This window comes from Camelus dromedarius, chromosome 8 (assembly GCF_036321535.1).
Source record: "Camelus dromedarius isolate mCamDro1 chromosome 8, mCamDro1.pat, whole genome shotgun sequence".
In the NCBI taxonomy this organism is placed as follows: domain Eukaryota; kingdom Metazoa; phylum Chordata; class Mammalia; order Artiodactyla; family Camelidae; genus Camelus; species Camelus dromedarius.
In genome coordinates, this window is record NC_087443.1 from 69,655,770 (window position 1) to 69,678,159 (window position 22,390).

Below are 22,390 nucleotides of genomic sequence, written 5' to 3' on the forward strand. Positions count from 1 at the left end.
TTATTTTTGTATATGGTGTGAGGTATTGTTCTAATCTCATTGTTTTACGTATAGCTGTCCATTTTTCCCAACAAAGTTTTTTTGTTTTTTTAAGTTTGGAGAAATAATTATATTTCTTGTTTGATAGGAAAGATCAAGAAGATGTAAAAATTAATGATGCAGGGAAAGAAAGAATTTGCTAGAGGGATGTACTTAAGAAAACAAATAGCAGTGGGATCTAGTGAACACACAGGATAGCCTTTAGAAGCATAGACACTTGATTCATAGGCATAGAAATAAAAAGAATACAGTTGCAGATAAATGAGTAGAGGTGGTGAGAGGTTGTGAAAATTTTGGTTCTTTTTATATTCTTAGTGAAATAGGAAGTGAAGTGATCAGTTGAGAGTGAAAATGGGAGTTATTTATTGGAAGACTGAGGTTTGAAGAGAGAAGAGGAAGTATGAAATACTAAATGATTATTTAAGAGGAAGGAAGAGTGAAGGGTTAGAGAAGTATAGTAGGACTGCTGGCAGAGTTGTTCTGTGCGAGAGACCCTTAATGCGTGACCATAGATCCTGTTATATTTTCTGTTCTACCATGGATGGATATTTGGAATGCACCAGTTTTTCCTATTATGAATAATTATAGTCCACATGTTCTTTTTTAGTTTTTTGTTGATTCATATACAAATTTCTCTAAACTATTTACTTAGAATTATAAATGCTTGGCCATTGGCAGTGTCGTGCTTAATTTTACCCCTTAAGCCTAAATATTTTTAAATGTATTTACTGAAAAACAAGACATTCTCTTACATAACGACATAGGTATCAAATTTAGGAAATGACATTGATAGAATTTTATAATTTTAGACCTCATTTAATTGTTCCAATTTTCCTAATATTTATTTATTAAAAATATAGAACTTTTTAATTGCTGAATTCAGTTTCTTAGTAAGTTTTGCATCTATGTTCACATGTGAAATTGGCCTGTGGTTTTTCCTTCTTATACTGTTCCTTTTCAAGTTTTGATGTTTTTTTCCTTGCCAGGTTTGGGTTTTGTTTTCTAGTGTGGGATCATATCCATGATCTTAGACACATTTGGTTGCCATATCTTTTTAGTCTCCTTTAATCTGGAACAATCTCAGCCTTTCTTTCAAAGAATGACCCAGTTTGGGTTTGTCTAATGTTTCCTCATGGTTAGATTCAGGGTTTGGTTTTTTTGTAAAATACTAAAATGTGTCCTCCTATGACTGTTTTGGTTTCTTTTAAAAAAAAATCTTATACTGAAATAAAATTCATATAACATTAAATTCTCCATTTTAACCATTTAACATGTACAATTCAGTGAGTTTTAGTATATTCATAATGTTACCCAACCATCATCAGTAATTCCAGAATATTTCCATCACCCCGAAAAGAAATCCCATATAGTCCTCTATCTTGTCCTTCCATCTCCTGGAAAACCACTAATCTACTTTTTGTCTCTATGGATTTGACTATCATCAACATTTCATATAAATGGAATATACAACACGTGCCCTTTTTTGTCTGAACTCTTCACTTAGCATGATTTTTTTCAGGGTTCATCCACCTTGTTGTATGTTTCTGTACGTAATTCTTTTTTATGGCTGAATAATATTCCATTGTATGAATATACCACATATTGTCTATCCACTCATCAGTTGATGGACATTTGGGATGTTTTCACTTTGGGCTATTATGAACGAGGCTGCTGTGTACAGTCATGTGGAGGGTAATTTTAATATCTTAGTTAGAGTAATGGTTAAAGTGTTTCCAGGTTTCTCCACTGTAAAGATACAATTTTTCCTTTGTAAATTAATAAATACCTTGTGGGGAGATATTTTACAGACTGTGTAAATGTTTTGTTTCTCATTAAACTTTTACACACTAGTTTTTTTTTTTTAAATGGAGGTACTGGGGATTGAACCCAGGACCTCATGCATGCCAAGCATGTGCTCTACCACTGAGCTATACCCTCCCCTCTTTTACACACTAGTTTTAATGTCCATTGATCATTCTTGTGAGAAATAAGTTATAATGATTACCAAATGGTGATATTCTAATATTACTCCTTATAAATATCCCATTTTGTGTGTTCATTTACATCATTATGAATTGATGAATTTTTATTTTATTCAATGTTCTATAATCAATTACTGCTCTTTATTTTGGTGTTCAAAGTTTTCCAGATTTGGTCAGCATGACCTCCTTTCAGTCAGGCTCCTGTGTTCTTTAGACATGTCCCCAGTTATTCTTTGTGTACGTCTCCATTTTCTGGCACAGATCCAAAAAAGAAAAATCTATTTACATCTTGTAGTTTCCTTTCTGGAATAAGTCATTTTTCTAAGGAACCTAGGTTACTTTTAGTAGAGAATGGTATTTAAAAACAAGTATTAGGGGACTAGGTATGTTCATTACTTTTTTGATGTGTTTACAGACCCTCTTAGAAGATAGACTCAGAAAGTATACAAACACATGCTTGTTTCAATCTATTTATAGAAATGGGTATATATCTCTGTATATCTGTCTGTCTGCCTAAACTGTATAATGATGTAATACAACATCACAGGATTTATTTTAGCCTTCCTCTCTTCCATATTTGTAAATCCCCCTTGAAAGTGAGAAACCTGGATCCCATTTTTTAACTCGTATATTAAAAGAACTTCATACCAGGCACTAGGGATTGGATTTATTTATTGCAGTAGAGATATCTTATCTGGAAAAGCAACTGCAATTTTTATTACTGCCATTTTGTTTTGTTGTTATTTTATAATTAATAGACTTTATTTTTTAGAACAGTTTTAGGTTTAAAGAAAAATGAGTGAAAAGTACGGAGAGTTTCCAAATACTTCTATACCTTCACACCCCAAGTCTCTCTATTATTAACGTCTTGCATTAGTGTAGTAAGTTGTTACAATTGATGAGTCAGTATTGATACATTATTATTAACTAAAATCCATGATTTACATTGAGATTTACTTTTGTGTTGTAGGTGCAATGGGTTTACACCATGTATATTGGCATGTCCCACCACTACTGCTTCATACGGAATAGTTTCAATTGCCCTAGAAATCATGTGTGCTCACCTCCCTCCCTCCCTGCCAAATCCCTGGCAACCACTGATATTTTTATTGCCTCCATTGTTTTGCTCTTAACATTATATGGTTCCAATCATCTAGTATACATCCTTTTTTAGATTGGCTTTCACTTAGCAATATGTTTAAAGTTCCTCCAGGTCTTTTCATGGCTCAGTAGCCTCTTTGTTTTATCTCCGAATGATATTCTGTTGTATGGATGTGGTATAGTTGTTTATCCATTCACCTATCAAAGAACATCTTGGTTATTTCCCAGTTTTAACAATTATGAACAAAGCTGCTACAAACATCCATATGCAGTTTTTTGTATGGACATAAATTTTCAGCTCTTTTGGGTAAATACCAGTGAGCACAATTGCTGGATTATGTTTGTGAGAGTGTTTAGTTGTATAAGGTTGTATTTAGCTTTGTAAGCGTAGCTGTATTATTTTTCATCCCCCCCAGCAATGAATGTTGCTCTATATCCTTGCTAGCATTTGGAGTCAGTGTTTTGAACTCTTCAGCCTTTCTAATAGGTGTGTAGTGGTGTTTCGTGTTTTTAGTGTGTAATTCCCTAACACCTATGACGTTGAGCATTTTTTCATATGCTTGTTTTGCCATCTGTGTGTCTTTCTGGTAAAGGTATCTTTTCAGACCTTTTGTCAATTTTCAATCACGTTTGTTTTCTAATTGTTGGGTTTTAAGAGTTCTTCGTATATTTTGGACACAGGTCCTTTATCAGATATTTGTTACAAATATCTTCTCCAAGTCTGTGGCTTACTGTTTCATTTCTAAATGGTGTCTTTCACAGAAGTTTTTAATTTTAATGAAACCCAAACTTATTTTTTTTCTTTTATGAATTGTGCTTTTGGTGCTGTATTTAAAAGTCATCAGCAAACTCAAGATCACCCAGATTTCTCCTGTGTTATCTTCTAGAAGTTTTATAGTTTTCCATTTTCCATTTAGGTCTGTGATTCATTTTGAGTTAAAATTTTTGTAAAAGGTGTATGGTCTGTCTCGATTTTTGGTTTTTTTGCATGTGGACGTCCAGTTATTCCAGCACAATTTATTGAAAACACTATCCCTTCTCTGTTGAGATGTTTTTGTTCTTGTTTTGTCAGAGGTTAGTTAACTGTATTTATATGGGTCTATTTCTGGGCTCATTATTCTGTTCTATTGGCCTGTATACCTGTTCTTTCCTCAGTACCACACTGTTTTGATTATTGTAGTGAATCTTGAAGTCAGATAGTGTTAGTCCTCTGATTGTGTTCTTCCTCTTCAGTATTGTGTTGGCTATTCTGGATCGTTTCCCTTTCTATATAAATTTTAGAATCAGTTTATTGATATCAACAAAATATGTTGCTAGCATTTTGACTGGAACTGCATTGAATATATAGACTAAACGGGGAAGAACTGACTTCTTTACAGTACTGAGTCTTCCTATCCATGTGTAGGGACTAGCCATTTATTTACTTCTTGGATTTCTTTCATCAAAGTTTTGTAATTTTCCTAATATAGATCTTATACATATTTTGTTAGATTTATGTCTGTTTCAGTTTTTTGGGGTGCTATATAAATGGTGCTCTGTCTTTATTTCAAATATCCATTGTTCATTGTTGGTATGTAGGAAAGCAATTGACTTTCATATATTAACTTGTATCCTGCAGCCTTGCTATAGTCACTTATTAGTTCCAGGAGTTTTTTTTGTTGATTGGGATTTTCTACAAAGACAATCACGTTGTATGTGAACAAATGTGAACTTATTTATTCCTTCCCATTTTGTGTATCTTTTATTTCCTTTTCTTTCCTTATTGCCTTAGCCAAGACTTCGAGTAAAATGTTGAATAGGAGTGGTGAGAGAGTACATTTTGCTTTGTTCCTTTTCTTAGAAGTAAAGCATCAAGTTTCTTGCTGTTAGGACATATTTTTTTTTAATTAAAAAAAATCAAGCTGAGGAAATTCCCCTCTAATTCTAGAGTTATAATTCGTAGAGTTATAAGAGTACTTTATATATTCTAGATATGTCCTCCATCAGACATATGGCTTGCAAATATTTTCTCCTCTTCTGTATGTTTTTCATTTTATTTACAGTGAGTGCCCTTTGAAGCTCAAAAACTTTCAGTTTTGGAGACCACTTTATCTGTTATGTATTTTGTCACTTACGCTATTGGTGTCATATCTAAGCATCCACTACCTAACCCAAGGCAAGGAATATTGACTTCTGTTGTTTTTTTCTAAGAGTTTTATCACTTGTAGCTCTTAAATTTAGGCATTTAATCAATTTTGAGTTAGTTTTGGTGTATATTGTAAGGGAGGAGTTCAGTTTCTCTCTTTTGTATGTAGATATCCAATGGCCCCAGAACAATCATTTGTTGAAGGGTATTGTTTCCTTTCTTTGCATTTCCAGTTCTTTGAATTGGCTATTCTGAGCCCTTGAATTTCCACATGAATCTTAGGATTAGTTTGTTAATTAAAAAAAAAAATCCAGCTGGGATTTTATAGGGAATGAGTTGAATCTGTAAATCAATTTGGAGAGTATTGTCATCTTAACAATATTTTGTTCTCCAATCCATGAAAATGGTATGTCATTCCATTTATAAATAGGCTATCTTTAATTTCTTTCCTCAAAATTTTCTAATTTTCATGGTATAACTGTTACACTGTTTTCATTATATTTCTAAATATTTTATTCTTTTTGATACTATTATAAATTGAATTGTTATATTATTTTATCTTAGGCTTTTTCATTTCTGGTTATAAAAATACAACTTATTTTTGCATATTTATTTTTTAACCTCCAAACTTGCTAAACTCGTTTATTAATTCTAGCAGTTTTTTTGTAGATTCATTAGAATTTCAATATACAAGTTCATGCCATCTGCAAATAGCGAGAGTTTTAGTTTTTCCTTTCCATTCTAGATGTATTTAATTTCATTTTCTTGAATGTTTTCCTTCCTATAATCTCTAGTATAATGTTGAATAGAAGTAGGGGGAGGGTATAGCTCAATGGTAGATTATGTGCTTAGTATGCACGAGGTCCTGGGTTTAATCCCCGTTACCTCTGATTAAAAAAATAAACAAACAAATAAAAAAACCAAAAACAAACAAAAAAAGTTGAATAAAAATGACAAGAGCAAAAATCCTTGTCTTATTCCTGATCTTGGAGGGGGAACATTTAGTTTTTTGCCATTAAGTGTGTTGTTAGCTGAGTTTCTGTTTTCTGTTTGTTTGTTTGTAGATGTCCCTTGTATTACTTTTCTATGGCTGCTGTAACAAATTACCACAAACTGTGTAGCTAAAACAATGGACAGGTATTTTCTCACAGGTCTGGAGGCCAGATATCCAAAATCAAAGTGTGAGCAGGGCCATGTCCCCTCCAGAAGTGCTAAGGGAAATTCCTTTCCTTGCCTCTTCCAGCTTTTGGTGGCTGTCAGTACTTCTGGAATTGTGGCTGAATCATTCCAATTGTCTCCACAATTACATTACCTCCTCCTCCTCTCTGTGTGTCTCTTATAAGGACACTTGTCATTGGATTAGGTCCACTGGATAATCCACAATGAGCTTCTCATCTCAAAGTCCTTAATTTAATTACACCTGAAGAGAGACTTTTTTCAAATAAGGTAACATTCACAGGTTCTGGGGATTAGGACATGGTATCTTTTGGTGTTGGGCACCTTTCAGGCTTCATCAGGTTGAGGAAGTTCCCTTCTATCTCTCTCTCTTTTTTTTTTTTTTTTAATCATGAAAGGGTGTTGGATTTTATCAAGGCTTTGGCTGCATCTCTTGAGATGCATCATTTGTTTTTTTCCTTTATTCTAGTGACACAGTGTATAACATTGATTGATTTTCAGATGTTAAATCAACCATGCGTTCCTGGGATAAATTTCACTTGGTAATGGTGTATAGTGCTTTTTATATATTGTTGGTTTCAATTTGCTTGTCTTTTGTTGAGGCTTTCTGTATCTATATTCATAAAAGATATTAGCGATATTAGCCTGTAGTTTTCTTTTCCTGTGATATCTTTGTATGGTTTAGTTATCAGTTACATTGTCCTCATTAAATGAGTTGAGTAGTCTCCTATCATATTAAATAAATAAATAAATAAATTTTTTGTGTTTGTTTGTTTCTTTTGGGGGGATGAGGTAGTTAGGTTTATTTATGTATTCATTTAATTTTTGTTTTAAATCGGAATACTGGGGATTGAACCTAGGACCTCATGCATGCTAAGCATGCACTCTAACCCTGAGCCATACCCCCCCCTCATATTCTATATTTTTGAATAGTTTGTGAAGAAGTCATATTAATCTTCATATAATTCTACCAAATACATAGATACAGCATAGCATTCTGGCCATCACTTTCTTTGAGGAAACTTTTAAAATTTTAAATTCAGTCTCTTGATTTTTTTATAGGTCTATTCAGATTTTCTTTTTCTCCTTTTGTCAGTTTTGGTAGTTTGTATCTTTCAAGGACTTGGTTCATTTGGTACTGTTGTTTCTGTATTTCATAAAGCTTTACAGTTTAGTATTGTGTTATATAATCTGTTATATTTCTGTAAGATTCAGTTATGTTCCTTTCATTATTGATTTTAATAATTTGGGTTTTCTTTCATTTTTTCTTGTTCAGTATAAGTGGTAGTTAGTCAATGTCTTACTTTTTTTCAGAGAAAGAAGTTTTGACTTCATTGATTTTTTTCTATTTTTCTATCCTATGTTATTTTCTGTTCTAATCTTCATCTTATATAGCTTTATTCTCTCTTCCATTTTTTGTGGTATTATAATTATATGTATAATGTCTATGTATGTTGCAAACTCAGCAGTATATTGTTATACTTATTACTTTATATAATTTTAAGTCTTTTAAAGAGACTGATGGTAAAAAGGAATGCAGATATATGTTATGTCAGTGTTGTTATTTTTGTGTGCTTTTTTTTTTCACTTGTTCTTACTGACTTGATTTACTTTTTGGCATTATTTCCTTACTCAACAGTGTTTTGCTTCCATTTGTCCTTTTGTGCTGTTAATGTCAAATATGTAGCATTTCTATACGTTATGGCCCAGTAATGCAATTACATATATATTATTTCAAAACAGTAGCTTTTCAAATTTATTAAGAAAGAAAGGAGAAAAAATATGCATTCATACTTTGTTTTATAATTACATAAGTGCCTTTGCTAACACTCTGGATGGAATAAATGATCTAAGGCTGAACAATTTTCTTTAGTTTCTTATAAGGCAGATCTACCAAAAATGTGTTAGTTTTTAAAATCTGGTAGTGTCTTTGTCTTGTCTTTATTTTTGAAGGATTGTTTTGTGAATATAAGAATCTTGGTTGACGTTTTTTTCAGCTTCCTTGGGGTATACTTGACAAATAAAAATTGGATGTTTTTGAGGTGTAAATGTGATGCTTTGATATACGTACACATTGTGAAATGATTACCACTGTCAAGCTAATTAACATATCCATCATCTTACATAGATACATTTTTTAATTGATGTGTAGAGTAAGAACACTTAAGATGTAGTAGTTTAGCAAATTTCAGGTATACAACAACAGTATTATTAACTATAGTAACCATGCTGTACATTAGATCTCCAGAACTTATTTATCTTGTGTGACTAAAGCTTTGTACACTGCACTGTTTCCCCATTTCCCCCACTTTCCATTATCTGGAAACCAGTGTTCTATTCTCTGCTTTTATGAGTTCACTTTTTTTAGATTTCACGTATAAGTGAGATCATGCAGTATTTGTCTTTCTATGTCTGGCTTATTTCGCTTAGCATAACGTCCTCTAGATTCACCCGTTTTGTCACAAGTGGCAAGATTTCTTGCTTTTTTAAGACTGACTATTATACATATGTATTTCCTTTATTCATCTGTTGAAGGACACTGAGGTTGTTTCCATATCTCAACTACTATGAATAACACTGCAATAAACATGAACGTGCAAGTATAGCTTTGAGACACTGATTTCATTTCCTTTAGGTGCATATGCAGAAGTGGGATTGCTGGATTATATGTTAGTTCTTGGTAGTTCAATTTTGAATTTTTTGAGGGATGTCCATACTGCTTTCCAAATTGACTATACCGATTTCCATTCCCACTAATGGTGTAGAAATGTTCCCTTTCTTCACATCCTTACCAACACTTATCTTTTAAAATTAAATTAATTACTTCACATTGAAATTAATTGACATATAACATTGTGTGTTAGTTTTAGGTTTACAACATAATTAATATATGTATGAATTGTGAAATGATTACAACAATGTTTTGTTAACATCCATCACCATACACAGTTATGAATTATTTTTTTCTTGTGGTAAGAACTTTCAAATATACAATAAAGTATTTTTAACTAGAATCACCATATTCCCAGGACTTACTTAGCTTATAACTGGAGGTTTATGCTTTTGACTACCTTTACTCATTTCACTCACCTTTCACCATGTGTCTTTGGTGACCACCAGTCTGTTCTCCGTATGTATAAGTTATTATTTTTTTTTAAAGATTCTACATGTAAATAGGATCATACGGTATTTGCATTTCTCTCTGAATTATTTCACTTAGGATAGTGCTCTCAAGATCCATCTATGTTGTTGCAAATGGCAGGATTTCTTTTTTTATGGCTGAATATTATTCACACACACACACACACACACACACACACACATCTTTATCCATTCATCATAAATGGATACTTAGGTTGTTTCCACGTCTTAGTTACTGTAAATAATGTTACAATGAACATGAGGTGTGAATATCTTTTTGAGATAGTTATTTTGTTTCCTTTGAATAAATACCCAGATGTGGAATTGCTGGATAATTTAGTAGTTCCTATTTTAATTTTTAACGTTCATACAGTTTTTCATAGTAGCTGCACCAATTTATATACCTGTCAACAGTGCATAAGGGGTTCCCTTTTCTCTGCATCCTCACCAACACTTGTTATTTCTTACACAAGTTTGTATATATTTTGAACATTATATTTTCTCCATTCTGCAAAGCCAGGTCTGGTGTTGGGAGCCTCTTACTTATTTTCTCTAGGGCAGTGCCTGAAGTGTTCAAGGTTTTGCACCTTCTGCCAGGGCAAAAGAGTTGAGCCAGCCATATGCGTGTGCCTGTGCATGACCTGCAGAAGCTCAAGTGTGCTGTCTGCAGGGGTGTGTATGGCTATGTAGGGGAGGGGTTTATGGATTGTTGGGAGCATGCACGTGCTACTTGGGGTGAATCTGCAGGTGGTGCATCTTACGAAGTCTTGGTGGAGTTTATGAGGTGGTTGGTAGAAACCTTAGCCCTTTGTTGTGTCTTGTACCCTGGTTGCTGTGAGACCCCTTCCCCCTCTCCTGCCAGTCCTGTCATTGTTTTGGATGGAGCGAGAAAGAAGTGGGCCTCTTGGGCATCATTCTGCTTGGCTGTGGAAGCTGGGCACTTAGTAGGCTCTCATGTTCCCCCCATGGGAGAAAAAGCAGTTTGAAGGAGCTTCTCTTGGCAGTGAGCTGTTGCCTTGGGGGAGGCGATGTGGTAAAGTGAACCTGTTCTTCTTACTCTCTTCAGTCCTTCTATTCTTGGAATTTTTTTTCTAAGTGGTGTTGGGACTTCTCTGTTGGACTGCTGGACTCGCACAAAGGTACTAAGTACCTTTTGTCTCTAAGTAGTTGATAAAATCAGTGCTTTAATCTTCTGCCATCTTGCTATTTTTTCTCCCTGTATGCTTGTATTCTGACTTTTTTAAATTCATCACTTTCATTTGCCACCCTATTGCCTTCTGACCTTTATTGTTTCTAATGAGAAGACAGCTGTTTATCTTCTTGGGGATCTCTTGTATGTGAAGAACCTTCTTTCTCACACTGCTTTTAAGATGTTCTCTTTCTCTTTGGCCTTCAGTATCTTTACTATGTTGTGTCTGAGTGTGGCTCTTTCTGTGTTTTTCTCCTGTTTAGAATTTGTTGGGCTTCTTAGATGTATATGTTAATGTTTTCCATTAAATTTGGAAAGTTGTCATCCATTATTTCTAGAAAGATTTTTTTTTACCTCTTTCTCCTGTGCCCTAGTATTCGCAGTAATATATGTGTTGCTGTTAATGGTGTTCCACATTTCTCATAGGCTCTGTTCATTTCCCTCTGTTCTTTGGATTGCAGAATCTCTGTTGATTTACCTTTTAGTTCACTGATTTTTGCCCGCTACTTGCTGAGATTTATTTTTGAGCTTCGCTACTAAGTTTTAAAATTTTAATATTATGCTTTTCAACTCCACATTTTCCTTTCTTGTAATTTCTCTTTGTTGATGTTTTATATATCATGTCATAGTTTACTTTTTAAACCTTGTTTCCTTTAAGTTGAAATCTTTTTTTGCCTTATCTGACATCTCCGTTCTCTCAAAGGTAGTTCAGTTGCTTACTTTTATTCCTGTGTTTGGGTCACACTTTCTTATTTCATTGCATGCCATAATTTTCCCTGAAAACCAGACATTTTAGATAATATATTGTAGTAACTCTAGATCCTGGCTTTTCATCTCTGGGGCTGTTGTAATTTTATTTGTTTAGTGACTTACCTGAACTCTTTTAGTGAAGTGTCTTTTTTCCTCTAAATGCATCCTCTGATGTTCTTCCGTAGATGGTACTGCCTGGGGATGCACACAGTCACTGCAGGATGACAATAATTTTAGCAGGGCTCTTTGACTTATTCCTCTGAGCTCCCTGTTAAGCTGTCTGCCTCTGTTTGTATCAGATTCACCTCATAGCTGCCACTAATTCCCAATTGATTATTCTGTTATTTTCAACAATTCTCTGGGGCATAAATTGCTCCAGAGTCTGAATTCCATCTCAAGCCTTTTTCAGTGGTAGTCTTTGGGGCCAGTCTTTGAAGTTCTGACACCTGCAAGGCTCTCATTAGCTGTCTTTCCCTCTGGTTCTTTCTAATAAACTTCTAGCTGGTCTGTGTTTTAGCTTATTGTTCTCATGGAGCAATCTCCTAATTGCTTATAACCAAAACCTCTGTTGTTCCTAAGAGTGCCTTTAAGGCTTGAAGACGGCCACCTTGTGCCAACTGCAGTCGAGTTCCCTTGGGAGAGCCGTGGAACTCTCTTTTTCTTAGGCTTCCTCTCCCTGTAGGAGTTTGGAATTACAGGTGGGATTTATAGCCTGACCTTCTTTCAGTTACATCCCTGTGTTATGTGTAAGGCATTAGATGGGGATCATAGCCTTTGCTCTTCTCAGCCTGCCTCTTTTATCTTGGAACTACTGCCCTATGAATTAGGGGTGAAGATTTTTTGGTCCTTGTGTTCTTAGCCTTGAAGTCCAGTGTATACTTCCAGCCTCCACCTGGTAGGCGCTGGGTGGTGGAGGAGCACTCAGACCTCTTATGCCTTCTCCTTGACTGGATCTCCTGCCACCAAGAGCTAGGTAGGGGGCGTGAGAAGTATTGCCAGTCTGCTGCTCCTGGTTAAGTTTTAACGGCATGGACTAGGAGCTGAGGGATAAAGGGCATTCTGTTTTCGACTTTACCAGCCTGTGGTTGAACAGGGTGTGTGTGTGTGTGTGGGGAGGTGGCAGTGGTAGGAAGGATGGGAGTTGGTAATGAGTCAAATATCATGGACTATTGCTGTTCCTACAGAAATTTAGTAGATATTCTTGAGTAAGTATTTCTTTATTGTTGCTCTTGGCAAAAGTTTTTGAGACCCAAAATGGTTACCTTTTTTTAAAAGTTAACTTTACCAACTATAGTTCTTTCCCTGGGGAGATTTTTTATGGAACTCCTTATATTGCTAGAAGTCTGTTCCATAGTCTTTAAGCATTAATTGGTATCATAACCTATGGCTTTTGAGATACTATACATGCCTTACTAAGTATACTATCCATATAACTATGTTGACATTCTGATTCTTTGTCTGTACCAAGGATTTGTTTATAGAGTATTTATAAAATATTGATTCACATTGTCATGAACCTTTTTTATATATCAGTTCATTCAGGTAAAATATAATTGTGAGCATATATTTGTAGTATTTCTCTCAGAGTTATACTTTCATTAAAAGAATATTTATACTAATTTTAATGTTCCTCAAAATACATCGTGATTCTTAATTATACACAGCGTGAAAATATCTCAGAAATCTTGAGCAAGAGAACGTACATACAGATGAATACAAACTATATGATTCCACTTTGTAAAGTATAAAGACAGCAAAAGAAATCTTTGCTGTTTGAATCGTGGTAATTTTTAATTTTTTTTATCTTAGTGCTGGTTACCTACTTGTGTTCATCTTGTGAAAATTCATTGAGTCTTAGACTTATGATATGTACACTTTTACTGATAGCTTATACTTAAAAAAGTTAAAAAACATTTTATGGGATCAATATGATTTGTATAGTTTTAACTAAATGCTGTTTAAAGTAAATTTATTATATTAAACTTTTTATTTACTTTGGTATTTAAAATTGATGATACTTTTATTCTCCAGTTTAAAGGAGCTTTGTTTCCTACTTTTATAAATGAAAACAAAATTCAAATTATAAGTTATTACAAAATCGTTAACAATTATGTTTAATATTGTGTTTCCTCAAAGCATTTTAAGGTACTGTGAATCTCAGAATATTTTTTAAAAATATGGACATTTAGAGGCCATTTATGAGTGGTTAAAAATAATAAAGCATGTTATTTTCACAATTGCGAGGAAAATTCTATATGCAAATTAGATCCTTTTGTAATATATATAAAATCAGGGGAGTCTTTTTATCTTTTGTAATACATTTTTAAATTTTATCCTGTAGGACTATTTTGAAAGAAAGTGGGTTTGCCAGATACCTTCATTCAGCTGTTCTTATCAATGGAGCTATGCTTATTTTTGGAGGAAATACCCATAATGACACTTCCTTGAGTAACGGTGCAAAATGTTTTTCTGCCGATTTCCTGGCATATGACATAGGTATGTATCTGTTAGGATTGTACAAAGTAGGAAATAGTAGAAATTTTTCATGTAGAGATTCTCAAATACATTATTTGACAGCGTGTGTGTATGTCATCTTAGAGAGAGAACGTCGGTGACGGATTGTGAATGGAGTTCTCTCTAACTTCAGCATAGCAGTAGTGCAGGGCAGGAGAGCCGATGAACTGGGGTGAGTTAGTGGTGGAGGCAGGGGAAATCTGGGTCTGAATGTCCTTTTTGAAGGCTATTGTGTGTTGTATCCCTACTTGGGCACTTTATCAGTCTATTTTGTTTGACTGTCACCATATTAGTTTTGATAGTGGGTAGTTTTGGAACACTGTAAAATTTACCTCACAAAAAGTAGAAATGCAAGCATTTGAGATTTAGTGGGGATGAACAAAGATGCAATTACATTGACTTGCCAGGTATACTTATTTGGTAGAGGAAGCTATAGAATTAGAGAAAGGAATATAGAGATAGAAAAGCTAAAGAAATAATATTCTGGAACAAAACAGAAACCCAGAGCATATCTAGGAATGTTTGTAACTAAATAAAAATCTTCACTAGGGAACCAGAAATGCAGTGCATTTGCATGATTCACTTAATTTTAATTATGCTATCTATATATAGTCCTATCAACTTCTGAATATTAAATGAATGTTTAATGAATGAAATACTAAATTTAGCTACCCAATAGACCATTGTAGTGAAAAAATTTCTTCTCTGTATATTGTATTATAGATAAAGCCTAGCTGATATTTAAAATACATTTAGCAGTACTTAAAAGTACTTTTTATTGCTGGGATAAAGTAATATATCAATTTTAAGCTATTAGGAAACACTTTGATAAGTAAAAATAAAAGAGACCGAAGAATTTAATAGGTGCAAGACGTATACTTTTGCTCTTAAACATCGTAAAGGCACATAATCTACTTTGGAAAATTATTTTGAGTGGCAGCATATAAAGAAATTTATGACTATTAATAAGCACTTTGATCTCTAAACTATTATAAGCTTGTTTGGAAGGGAATTCCTGTAATAAAGTCAAGCATGCTTTTTAAACTCTATGAGTATCTGTCTGTGAGTAATCAATGAAAAGAATCCACTGTCTTTAGGATTTTTAGATCGTAGATAATTAAATATTTACCTTTGTGAAATAATAATTTGAAGTCATGCTTCATGATGAAAATGGGATTGTCTTGGCTTTTCGAAGGTTTGCAGATCAGTGCCCGAGATCCAGAAAACTAGGTTAAATGAAGTACTGAGTCTAGGCTGGCTTATTATGACCTGTTATTGCCAGGCTGGCGCTGTCAACATATTATTTTGGCTATAGCGATGAGACGGTAAGCTTATTTCTCTTCAGGTAGAGGGACATTTTATTTGTTTTTCTTCTGGGATAAAAATATTAGGAAAAGTATAGAATTTTGTTATTATTGTTAAAGATCCATGAAGTGAGATTTTGAAACTTTGAAAACGATTCTTCAAGGAGCTTCTACCTAATTTCTGTGCTTAAATGAGGAAATTAATGTTGAGTTGTTTTGTAGCTGACGTATTGGGAATTTATTTCATTTCTTTCGTATTGTTTAAGATGACCATATTTTAGGTTTCATGCATCAAAAAAGTTTACCAAGGTGAAAGGCATTAGAGGTGTTAGTTTTTCAGAGAGAAACAGAGCGTGCAAGCAAGAGCTCAGATTATCATTATTCTAAATGCTACTCTTTGTTGTGTATTCTAAGAGCTAGGTACTTTACTAAGAGCTTTATATAGGATAATTGTAACCTCTCTAATTACCTTATAAAAAGTGTTAATAAACTCATTTTCAGATTATTAAACACAAGAGTAGAAGGAATTTGCTCAAAGCCATGCAGGTGGTAGATCTGGCTTCTTTTTAACTTCTAAAGCGCTGGCCTTTCCGCTTGTCTGTACTGTGCTGTTTAGTTGGGTCCATTGTATGTTCTTAATTTTGGTAGCAGATTACCAGATGCTTTATATTTAGTTATGTTTCTTAATGCTGTGGAAAGATAGAAGCAAATATCAGTTTCATTCTTCAAGCAAATTGATCAAATTGGAGGAAGAATAGCATATTTTAAACAGTATTATACTTTAACATAGGATTTTGTTTGCACTGTGCTAACAACTAACAATAGAAGCATAAAGCAGCATAAATTCAACACAGGATGGAAATGTGTTATTTTACCTTATTTGATTTTTCTCTACACAGTTCCTAATAAAGTCACCCCCCCACCCCCGTATTTATTCTCCTGGGCTTGTAGCATCACATGTTGACATATTTTCCAGGGAAAAGTATTTTTCATATTTCAAAAAATGTCTCCCAAAATACTTGTTTTCCTTATGAAGTATATTTTTGTGGAAATGAAATACAACCATCACATAATGCACCAACTAGAAAATAGATCATTTTTAGGAGAAAAAAGTCGTGTTGCTAGTTTTTCTCTTTAGTACGGTACACTAGGACTTTTATGGCGTTGTTTAACTGGCATACACCTGAAGATTTAGCTGATTGCTTTGTGTTCTATAATGTTTAAACAATAAAAATGTGTATGCTAATACTTATTTTTCATGGCTCTAAAATATACTATTTCAACCTTACTGTCATAGTGAATTTTATGTAGCGAATATCATTAATCTTTGAGGATATAACCTTGCCTTTCCAGTTCTCATTATATGTGATGGATGTAGAAGGCATATGATGGTGATTTTCAAGTATAGCTGTACCTTAGCATTCCCTTTGAAGGCTGAAGGGAAAAAACCAGACCCGTATAATCTAATTCTCTTAAATTAGGCACTGATATTTATATTTTTAAAAAGTGACTTAAGTGCAATTGATAATAGAGCCAGGGCTGGTGAATAAGACTGGGTGGACTGTAACATATAGAATAATATGTTACTTAATGTTACTAGTGTGTAAATCTAGCTTGAAGACAGTTTAAATCTGGAAACTTATTAATAGAGATTTTTTATTGTTAGGGATATCATTATTGCACTTAATTCAAGATTAAAATGATCTTTCTGGTAAAGATAACCTTCTAGTACATAACGAGACTAAAGATGCGATGGAAAAACATGTCTCACTGAGTTGATCTCATGTTATTAGACGTATTTATATTTTGAAACTTTGGCTGGGGAAAGTAAATATTGACATAAAAGTTAGTTTTATAGGGTCAGTGGTGAAAAAGGAATCAAGTAGTTTGTATATTTTTCATATCTCTTTAGTGAACCACCCATCTTTTGAGTGATTTGACTGAAAATTTCAACATTTACAAGTGAGAGATTTTCATGAATTGAAACATACCTTAAAACTGAAGTGACACTTGAGACAATATTTCAGAATCATCAAATAAAAAGCTATTATAGGATTTTTCAGGAGGCTTAACATAGATTTATGATGCTTTTAATTACAAGTGGTAGGTATTACTCTTGAATAAGAAAATTTACCTAAGGATTAAGAGATTGTATAAAATTCTGAAACAAGATGAAAGGTAACTCAGAGATACATTGACTGTATTTCTTTCCTCAAAAATATAGTAGAGTCACAAAAATGTAATTTCTTGAGTTAGATTATTTCAGAATAGGGTAGGGAGTCAGATTTATATCAAAATATACCTTGCAGAAAGCAAAACAAATGAAACTTCAAACCAAATCAAAATAGTAATAGAATTTTTAAAATAAATTTCCTATGTATGACAGTTTTACTTATGACATTAGCTTCTTGGTAGGCAATTATTTAAAAACAAACTTAGTAAAAAAAAAACTTGAAAAATACTTAATTCCATGTTTAAAGAAGTAATATTACTTTAATTGGTAATGTATAATAATCATTTTAAACACAGTGGCATTGTGGTTCAGTATACCCTTAAAAATCACTTAGCTAGTTTATGAAACATAGCATATATATTTTTGTACAACCCTGTAGAGTGATATATATATATAGATAGACAGACATATATCTCTCTCTATATATGCACACACACACAATATAATGGATGTGATTTTATAAGGTACAGAATTTCATTAAAAATCATATTCAAATTAAAACATCTAACTATTTAATTTTTTGGAACACTCCAGCAAAACTATAACAAATCAAACTTGCTTGTTCTTCATGTTTATAATTATTTTTATTTTCTGGAGGTTATTTTATTTGTTCCTCTCTTTGTTAATCAATATTTGCCCATGTACTTCGTTAAATTCTTAGGGACAAAAGCAGCACCTCTTGCCTGGCCACCTGCTAGAACCAGTTTGTTTCTTTGTCCATCAGAGAAGCTCTTAAAATCATTCATACATTTTTTTTTCAATGCATTTAGCCAGCTGTTGACTGTTTTAAGCTTTGCTGTGTTCTTTGCTGAAGGTGTTCTTTTTCTTTCTGTAGTAAGCTGTTGCGTTGAAGAAATAGTAGTTTCTGCTTTGTTGAGAAAGAGGCCCATAAGTAAGGGGAAAAGTGACTTTTTGCTTTGAGGAAAGGGAGAACTAACATTTGCTGAAAGCTCCCAATAGTGTTTTTGCACTTTACATAAATTTTATAATGTAATTCTCACAGCATCTGATAACATCTATGTAGTGTGTATTCTTGTGCTCATTTATACAGGAAGAAACTGTAATTTAGCACGGTGAAACCCAAAGTTACATGGGTTTACATAGGTGAAACCCAAAGTTACAAAGTTACCATACTTACATAGGTAAGATGGTGTATTCAGAATTTTACATGAAGTCCAAGTTCAAATTTCTTTTGATTTTACCACTGTGCTATGATATTGATGTTTTCCTGATTTTACAGGAAACATTTGAATGATCTTTAATTAGAGAAAAGGCATATATAATATTTGTTAATGTAGCAAGACACTCAAGAAAATTTGTTTTATCATTATTTAATCGGATTTTAAGGTATATTTGAATTTAAAATATATTTGAATAAAAAATTAAGGAGAAAAAAAGAGTAGTGAATAATGAATCTCTCTCTTAACAGATCTTTAAGCAATTTGAGAGATTGTTTTGAATGTAAAAATTGCTAAGTAAAGATTCTTGAAATAAAATACACAATGAAAGAAAAGTGTTTAAGTGTCTCAAAACCTCTGGGGAAGAAGGCTGGGAAAACAGTCATGAATATAGTATCAAACATCAAAAATAAAATATTAGCAAATAGAATTCAATAGTACTTCAAAGTATAATAAAACATGACCAAGTAGGAATTACTGTAGGATTTCAAGTATGATTCTTTATTAGAGAGACTATAAATATAATTTATTACATCAAGATTATTTACTGAAGCTGACAGGAAATAATACTGTGTGTTAAAACACGATGAAAACATTTAAGTTAAGATTGAGAGTCAAAGAGTGATGCCCACTTTGCCGGGCAGAGGGTAAGAAGCTAAATAAATATTTATGGAATGAATGCCAGAGGACAAATCCTGAGAGAAACTGTGGGTATGAAAGAAATAACCTGGGAAAGGTACACACCTTTTAGAATATTAAGAGAAATTTTTACCTGGGTAGGGGGAACCCAGTGAAGCATCAGCATTTCAAGGGCAGGTGGAAAAAAAATTGACAACATCCAGAAATTTATTTTCTGTTGCAGAAGTATCCAAATGGTTAACAAAAGGTTTTTTTTTTTTGTTTTTTGTTTTTTTTTTTTTTGGTATTCGACTAGTTTTGAGTCTTATACTCACACGTGTGCTCTTTTTAGCGTATTTCAAGTATGCAATTTAGACTGACTTATGAAGTGGCATTTAAAATGGAATATTAAAGAATTTTAAAAATGTGTTCTGAAAGTATTACAGATGTATATTTTCATGGAAGAATATGAATATTTGTAGGAAAATTAGCCATTGAATGTACACTTTTGGTCTGTACTATTTTATGCATATTTGATAAAAAAAATCTGTCTCTAAATTTCAGCGTATGTTTTTTTCACGTATGTGGCCTCTCATATGTGAATAATCCTGACAGCACAGAATTGTGATTGCTGAGATTTGTGTTTGAGAGAATAGTTTATTGGTTGTATGGTTTGTAAATAAATATTGGGTACCTTGTAGCACAGGTTTTTTAAAAGTCTGTATTCCAGAGTATATTTTACTTTGGTCTTTATTGCTTTGTGGCTTTTCTGTTGGTGTGGAATGGTACTTCTGTCAGTTTTCATGATGTCAGTAACTGCGTGGAATTTGCTTTAGTTCTCTAGCCTTGAACTGTTCATGAAGTGATAATGACCTGAGTGCTCTGGAAATAAATTTTCTTCTTGGCAAAAAAATATGATTATAGATTGCAGTCAGACTTTTATAATGCAAGAGACTTTATAATGTAGGATTGGAAAGAGACTACGTGTAAATAAATTATATTAATTTAGTGTTGAGCTTTAAGGCATTTGATAACTTCTGCATTTTACAGGAAAACTAACCTGTGTTTTACAGAGAATCCTGATCAAGAATGTGAAAACTCAGGAACAGAATTTATCTAGCCCAACATTCTGTTTAGTTATTATTGAAAATGCTGGAAGGGATAAGTGGAAAGTGTATTTGCTACAGCTGCTCCAGTGGTTTTTTCTTTCCATTCTGTTGAAAAATCCTGGCAGGTGGGCCAGTATCAACAAGCATGAAATACTGTCTCTGTAGCTGCAAAGGTTGCTTATATCAATTAGGTTTTAATAAGCTCTCAAGTTAAATTCTGTTCTTCCTAAACAAGTTTGTGAGTGAAAACAATTTGCCAGCTATTTTAAGATAGTGCGGAGGAAAATTCACACTTACTGTGTTGTATCAGTCAGTATGGTTAGGTTAGACTCAGGTGACAAACAACCCTGTCACAGTTTGGGTTCTCTGAAAAGTGAACTCTGTGACAGAGTTTAGTGTTCAGAGTCCTTACTGGGTCCTTGGATTGAGCAGCTGTGAAAGGGAGGCAGAAGGAGCAGGAGTGGGTGGAGAGTAAAAATCAAGCAGACTTAACAGCCTCAGCCAACTCCAGGCAACTCTGTAGTTGAAATGCCCGTGAGAGTTGTTCCTCATTACAACATGATGGCCTTGACCAGTCCTTGGATGAGGGTCACTCTCAGGAGGGTAGGACGTTGGGTGAGGAAGCCCTGTAGCTAAGGCGGTTTCTGCAGGGGCTGGTGGCTGAGTGATGCTCACTGATAACAATCCTAGAGGCAGGGCAGCAAGTCCTTCCCTGAAGGTATATTTAGGCGCTGCGCTCCCATGTTCATCACGATTCATTCTCAGCCCACTTCTTCAAGTGTATTTGCTAAATGTCTCCTCCGGGATTCTGGTGGGCCTTTCTTCCTGGGGGAGCCTAGTTTATTGCTCTGTCTTCTGCAGCTGGTCTCTGGGCTGCAACAGACATTCACCATGACCCTCATGCATTATTCTCTTATACCCCTTGCCCTCAGCTCTGGTCTCTGTGTCTTATCTGGTAGCATGACCTAGTCCCTCACCATTAGGTATTTGAGTTCCTGAACCTTGTGTACCTTCTAGTCTGGGTTACTGCCCTTGCCTATGTCCCATCACACTTGGCAAAGGGATACCAAGAGACACTTAAATGGATCATCTGTGTGCCAAATATATTCCCCTGCCCTCATTTTGTAACAGCAGTCCTACCTCCCTTTGACGGTCAGGGCCAATTACTCCTCCCAAGACAGAAACTCCTTTCTTGCCTGCTTGCTGGTCCCTTGACATGAGAAGCCTGAAATGTACAAGTGGCAACTAGAGCTTACAGTTACATGGGACATTGCTACTTCTTCTGCCAGAATATTTTCCCTTTGGGGAATAGGACGTCTAATCCTGCAGAGCCTAGAATTGCAGGATGAGAAGGACAAATTCCCCAACTATGTAGTTGAAATTGATGCCACCAGGAGTGGCTTTTACTCTTTGGTTTCTGGACCGATGCATTCTCTTACTGAGGACACAGAACCATTTAAAGTTTTTTTTTTAATTCAAGTGTATCCTGCGTCCTGGTGCTTCATTTGTGCCTAAACAAATCTGTCAGGTTGTGTGGCTGGGATCCAGTGGATTTCATGGTCATGGGCCCATTTCTGTACCTCCTTTGCTATAAAAGTGTGTCTCCTGATTACATGGGATCCCATGCTGGTGGATCAAACATGTAATTTCTAAGATAGTCATGCTGATTAAGACCCTGTGGGCAGAAAAAGCAAACACATTCTCAAAATATGTATCTATTCTTGTCATAATGAATTGTTGGCCCATCCAGGGTAGAAGCGGCCCAGTGTAGTCAACTTGCCATCAAATGTCCAGTTAATGTTCTTTGGGAATGGCCTTATCAGGGGATCAGAATTAATATCTTGCTTTCAGGCTGGATATTTAGTGGTAAGAGTAGCTCCATCAGCTTCGTTCAGAAGGAACCCGTGTTATTGTGCTCTGGGATGGCCTCC

General features: G+C 34.2%; 1 protein-coding gene and 1 non-coding gene across 4 annotated transcripts in view; one reads left to right on the top strand and one right to left on the bottom strand.

Annotated features, from left to right (window-relative positions):
• ATRNL1 (attractin like 1) overlaps positions 1-22,390 on the top strand; it is a 631,665-nt gene that overhangs the window by 95,977 nt on the left and 513,298 nt on the right. For all 3 annotated transcript variants that reach the window (XM_010987217.3, XM_064488470.1, XM_064488471.1), the window contains one exon: positions 13,845-13,999. In XM_010987217.3, coding sequence (XP_010985519.3) covers positions 13,845-13,999 — 155 coding nt within the window. The remainder of the gene's footprint in view (positions 1-13,844; positions 14,000-22,390) is intronic.
• Positions 1,906-1,978, bottom strand: TRNAA-GGC (transfer RNA alanine (anticodon GGC)). Its single transcript has one exon. It is a non-coding gene; the product is annotated as a tRNA-Ala (tRNA).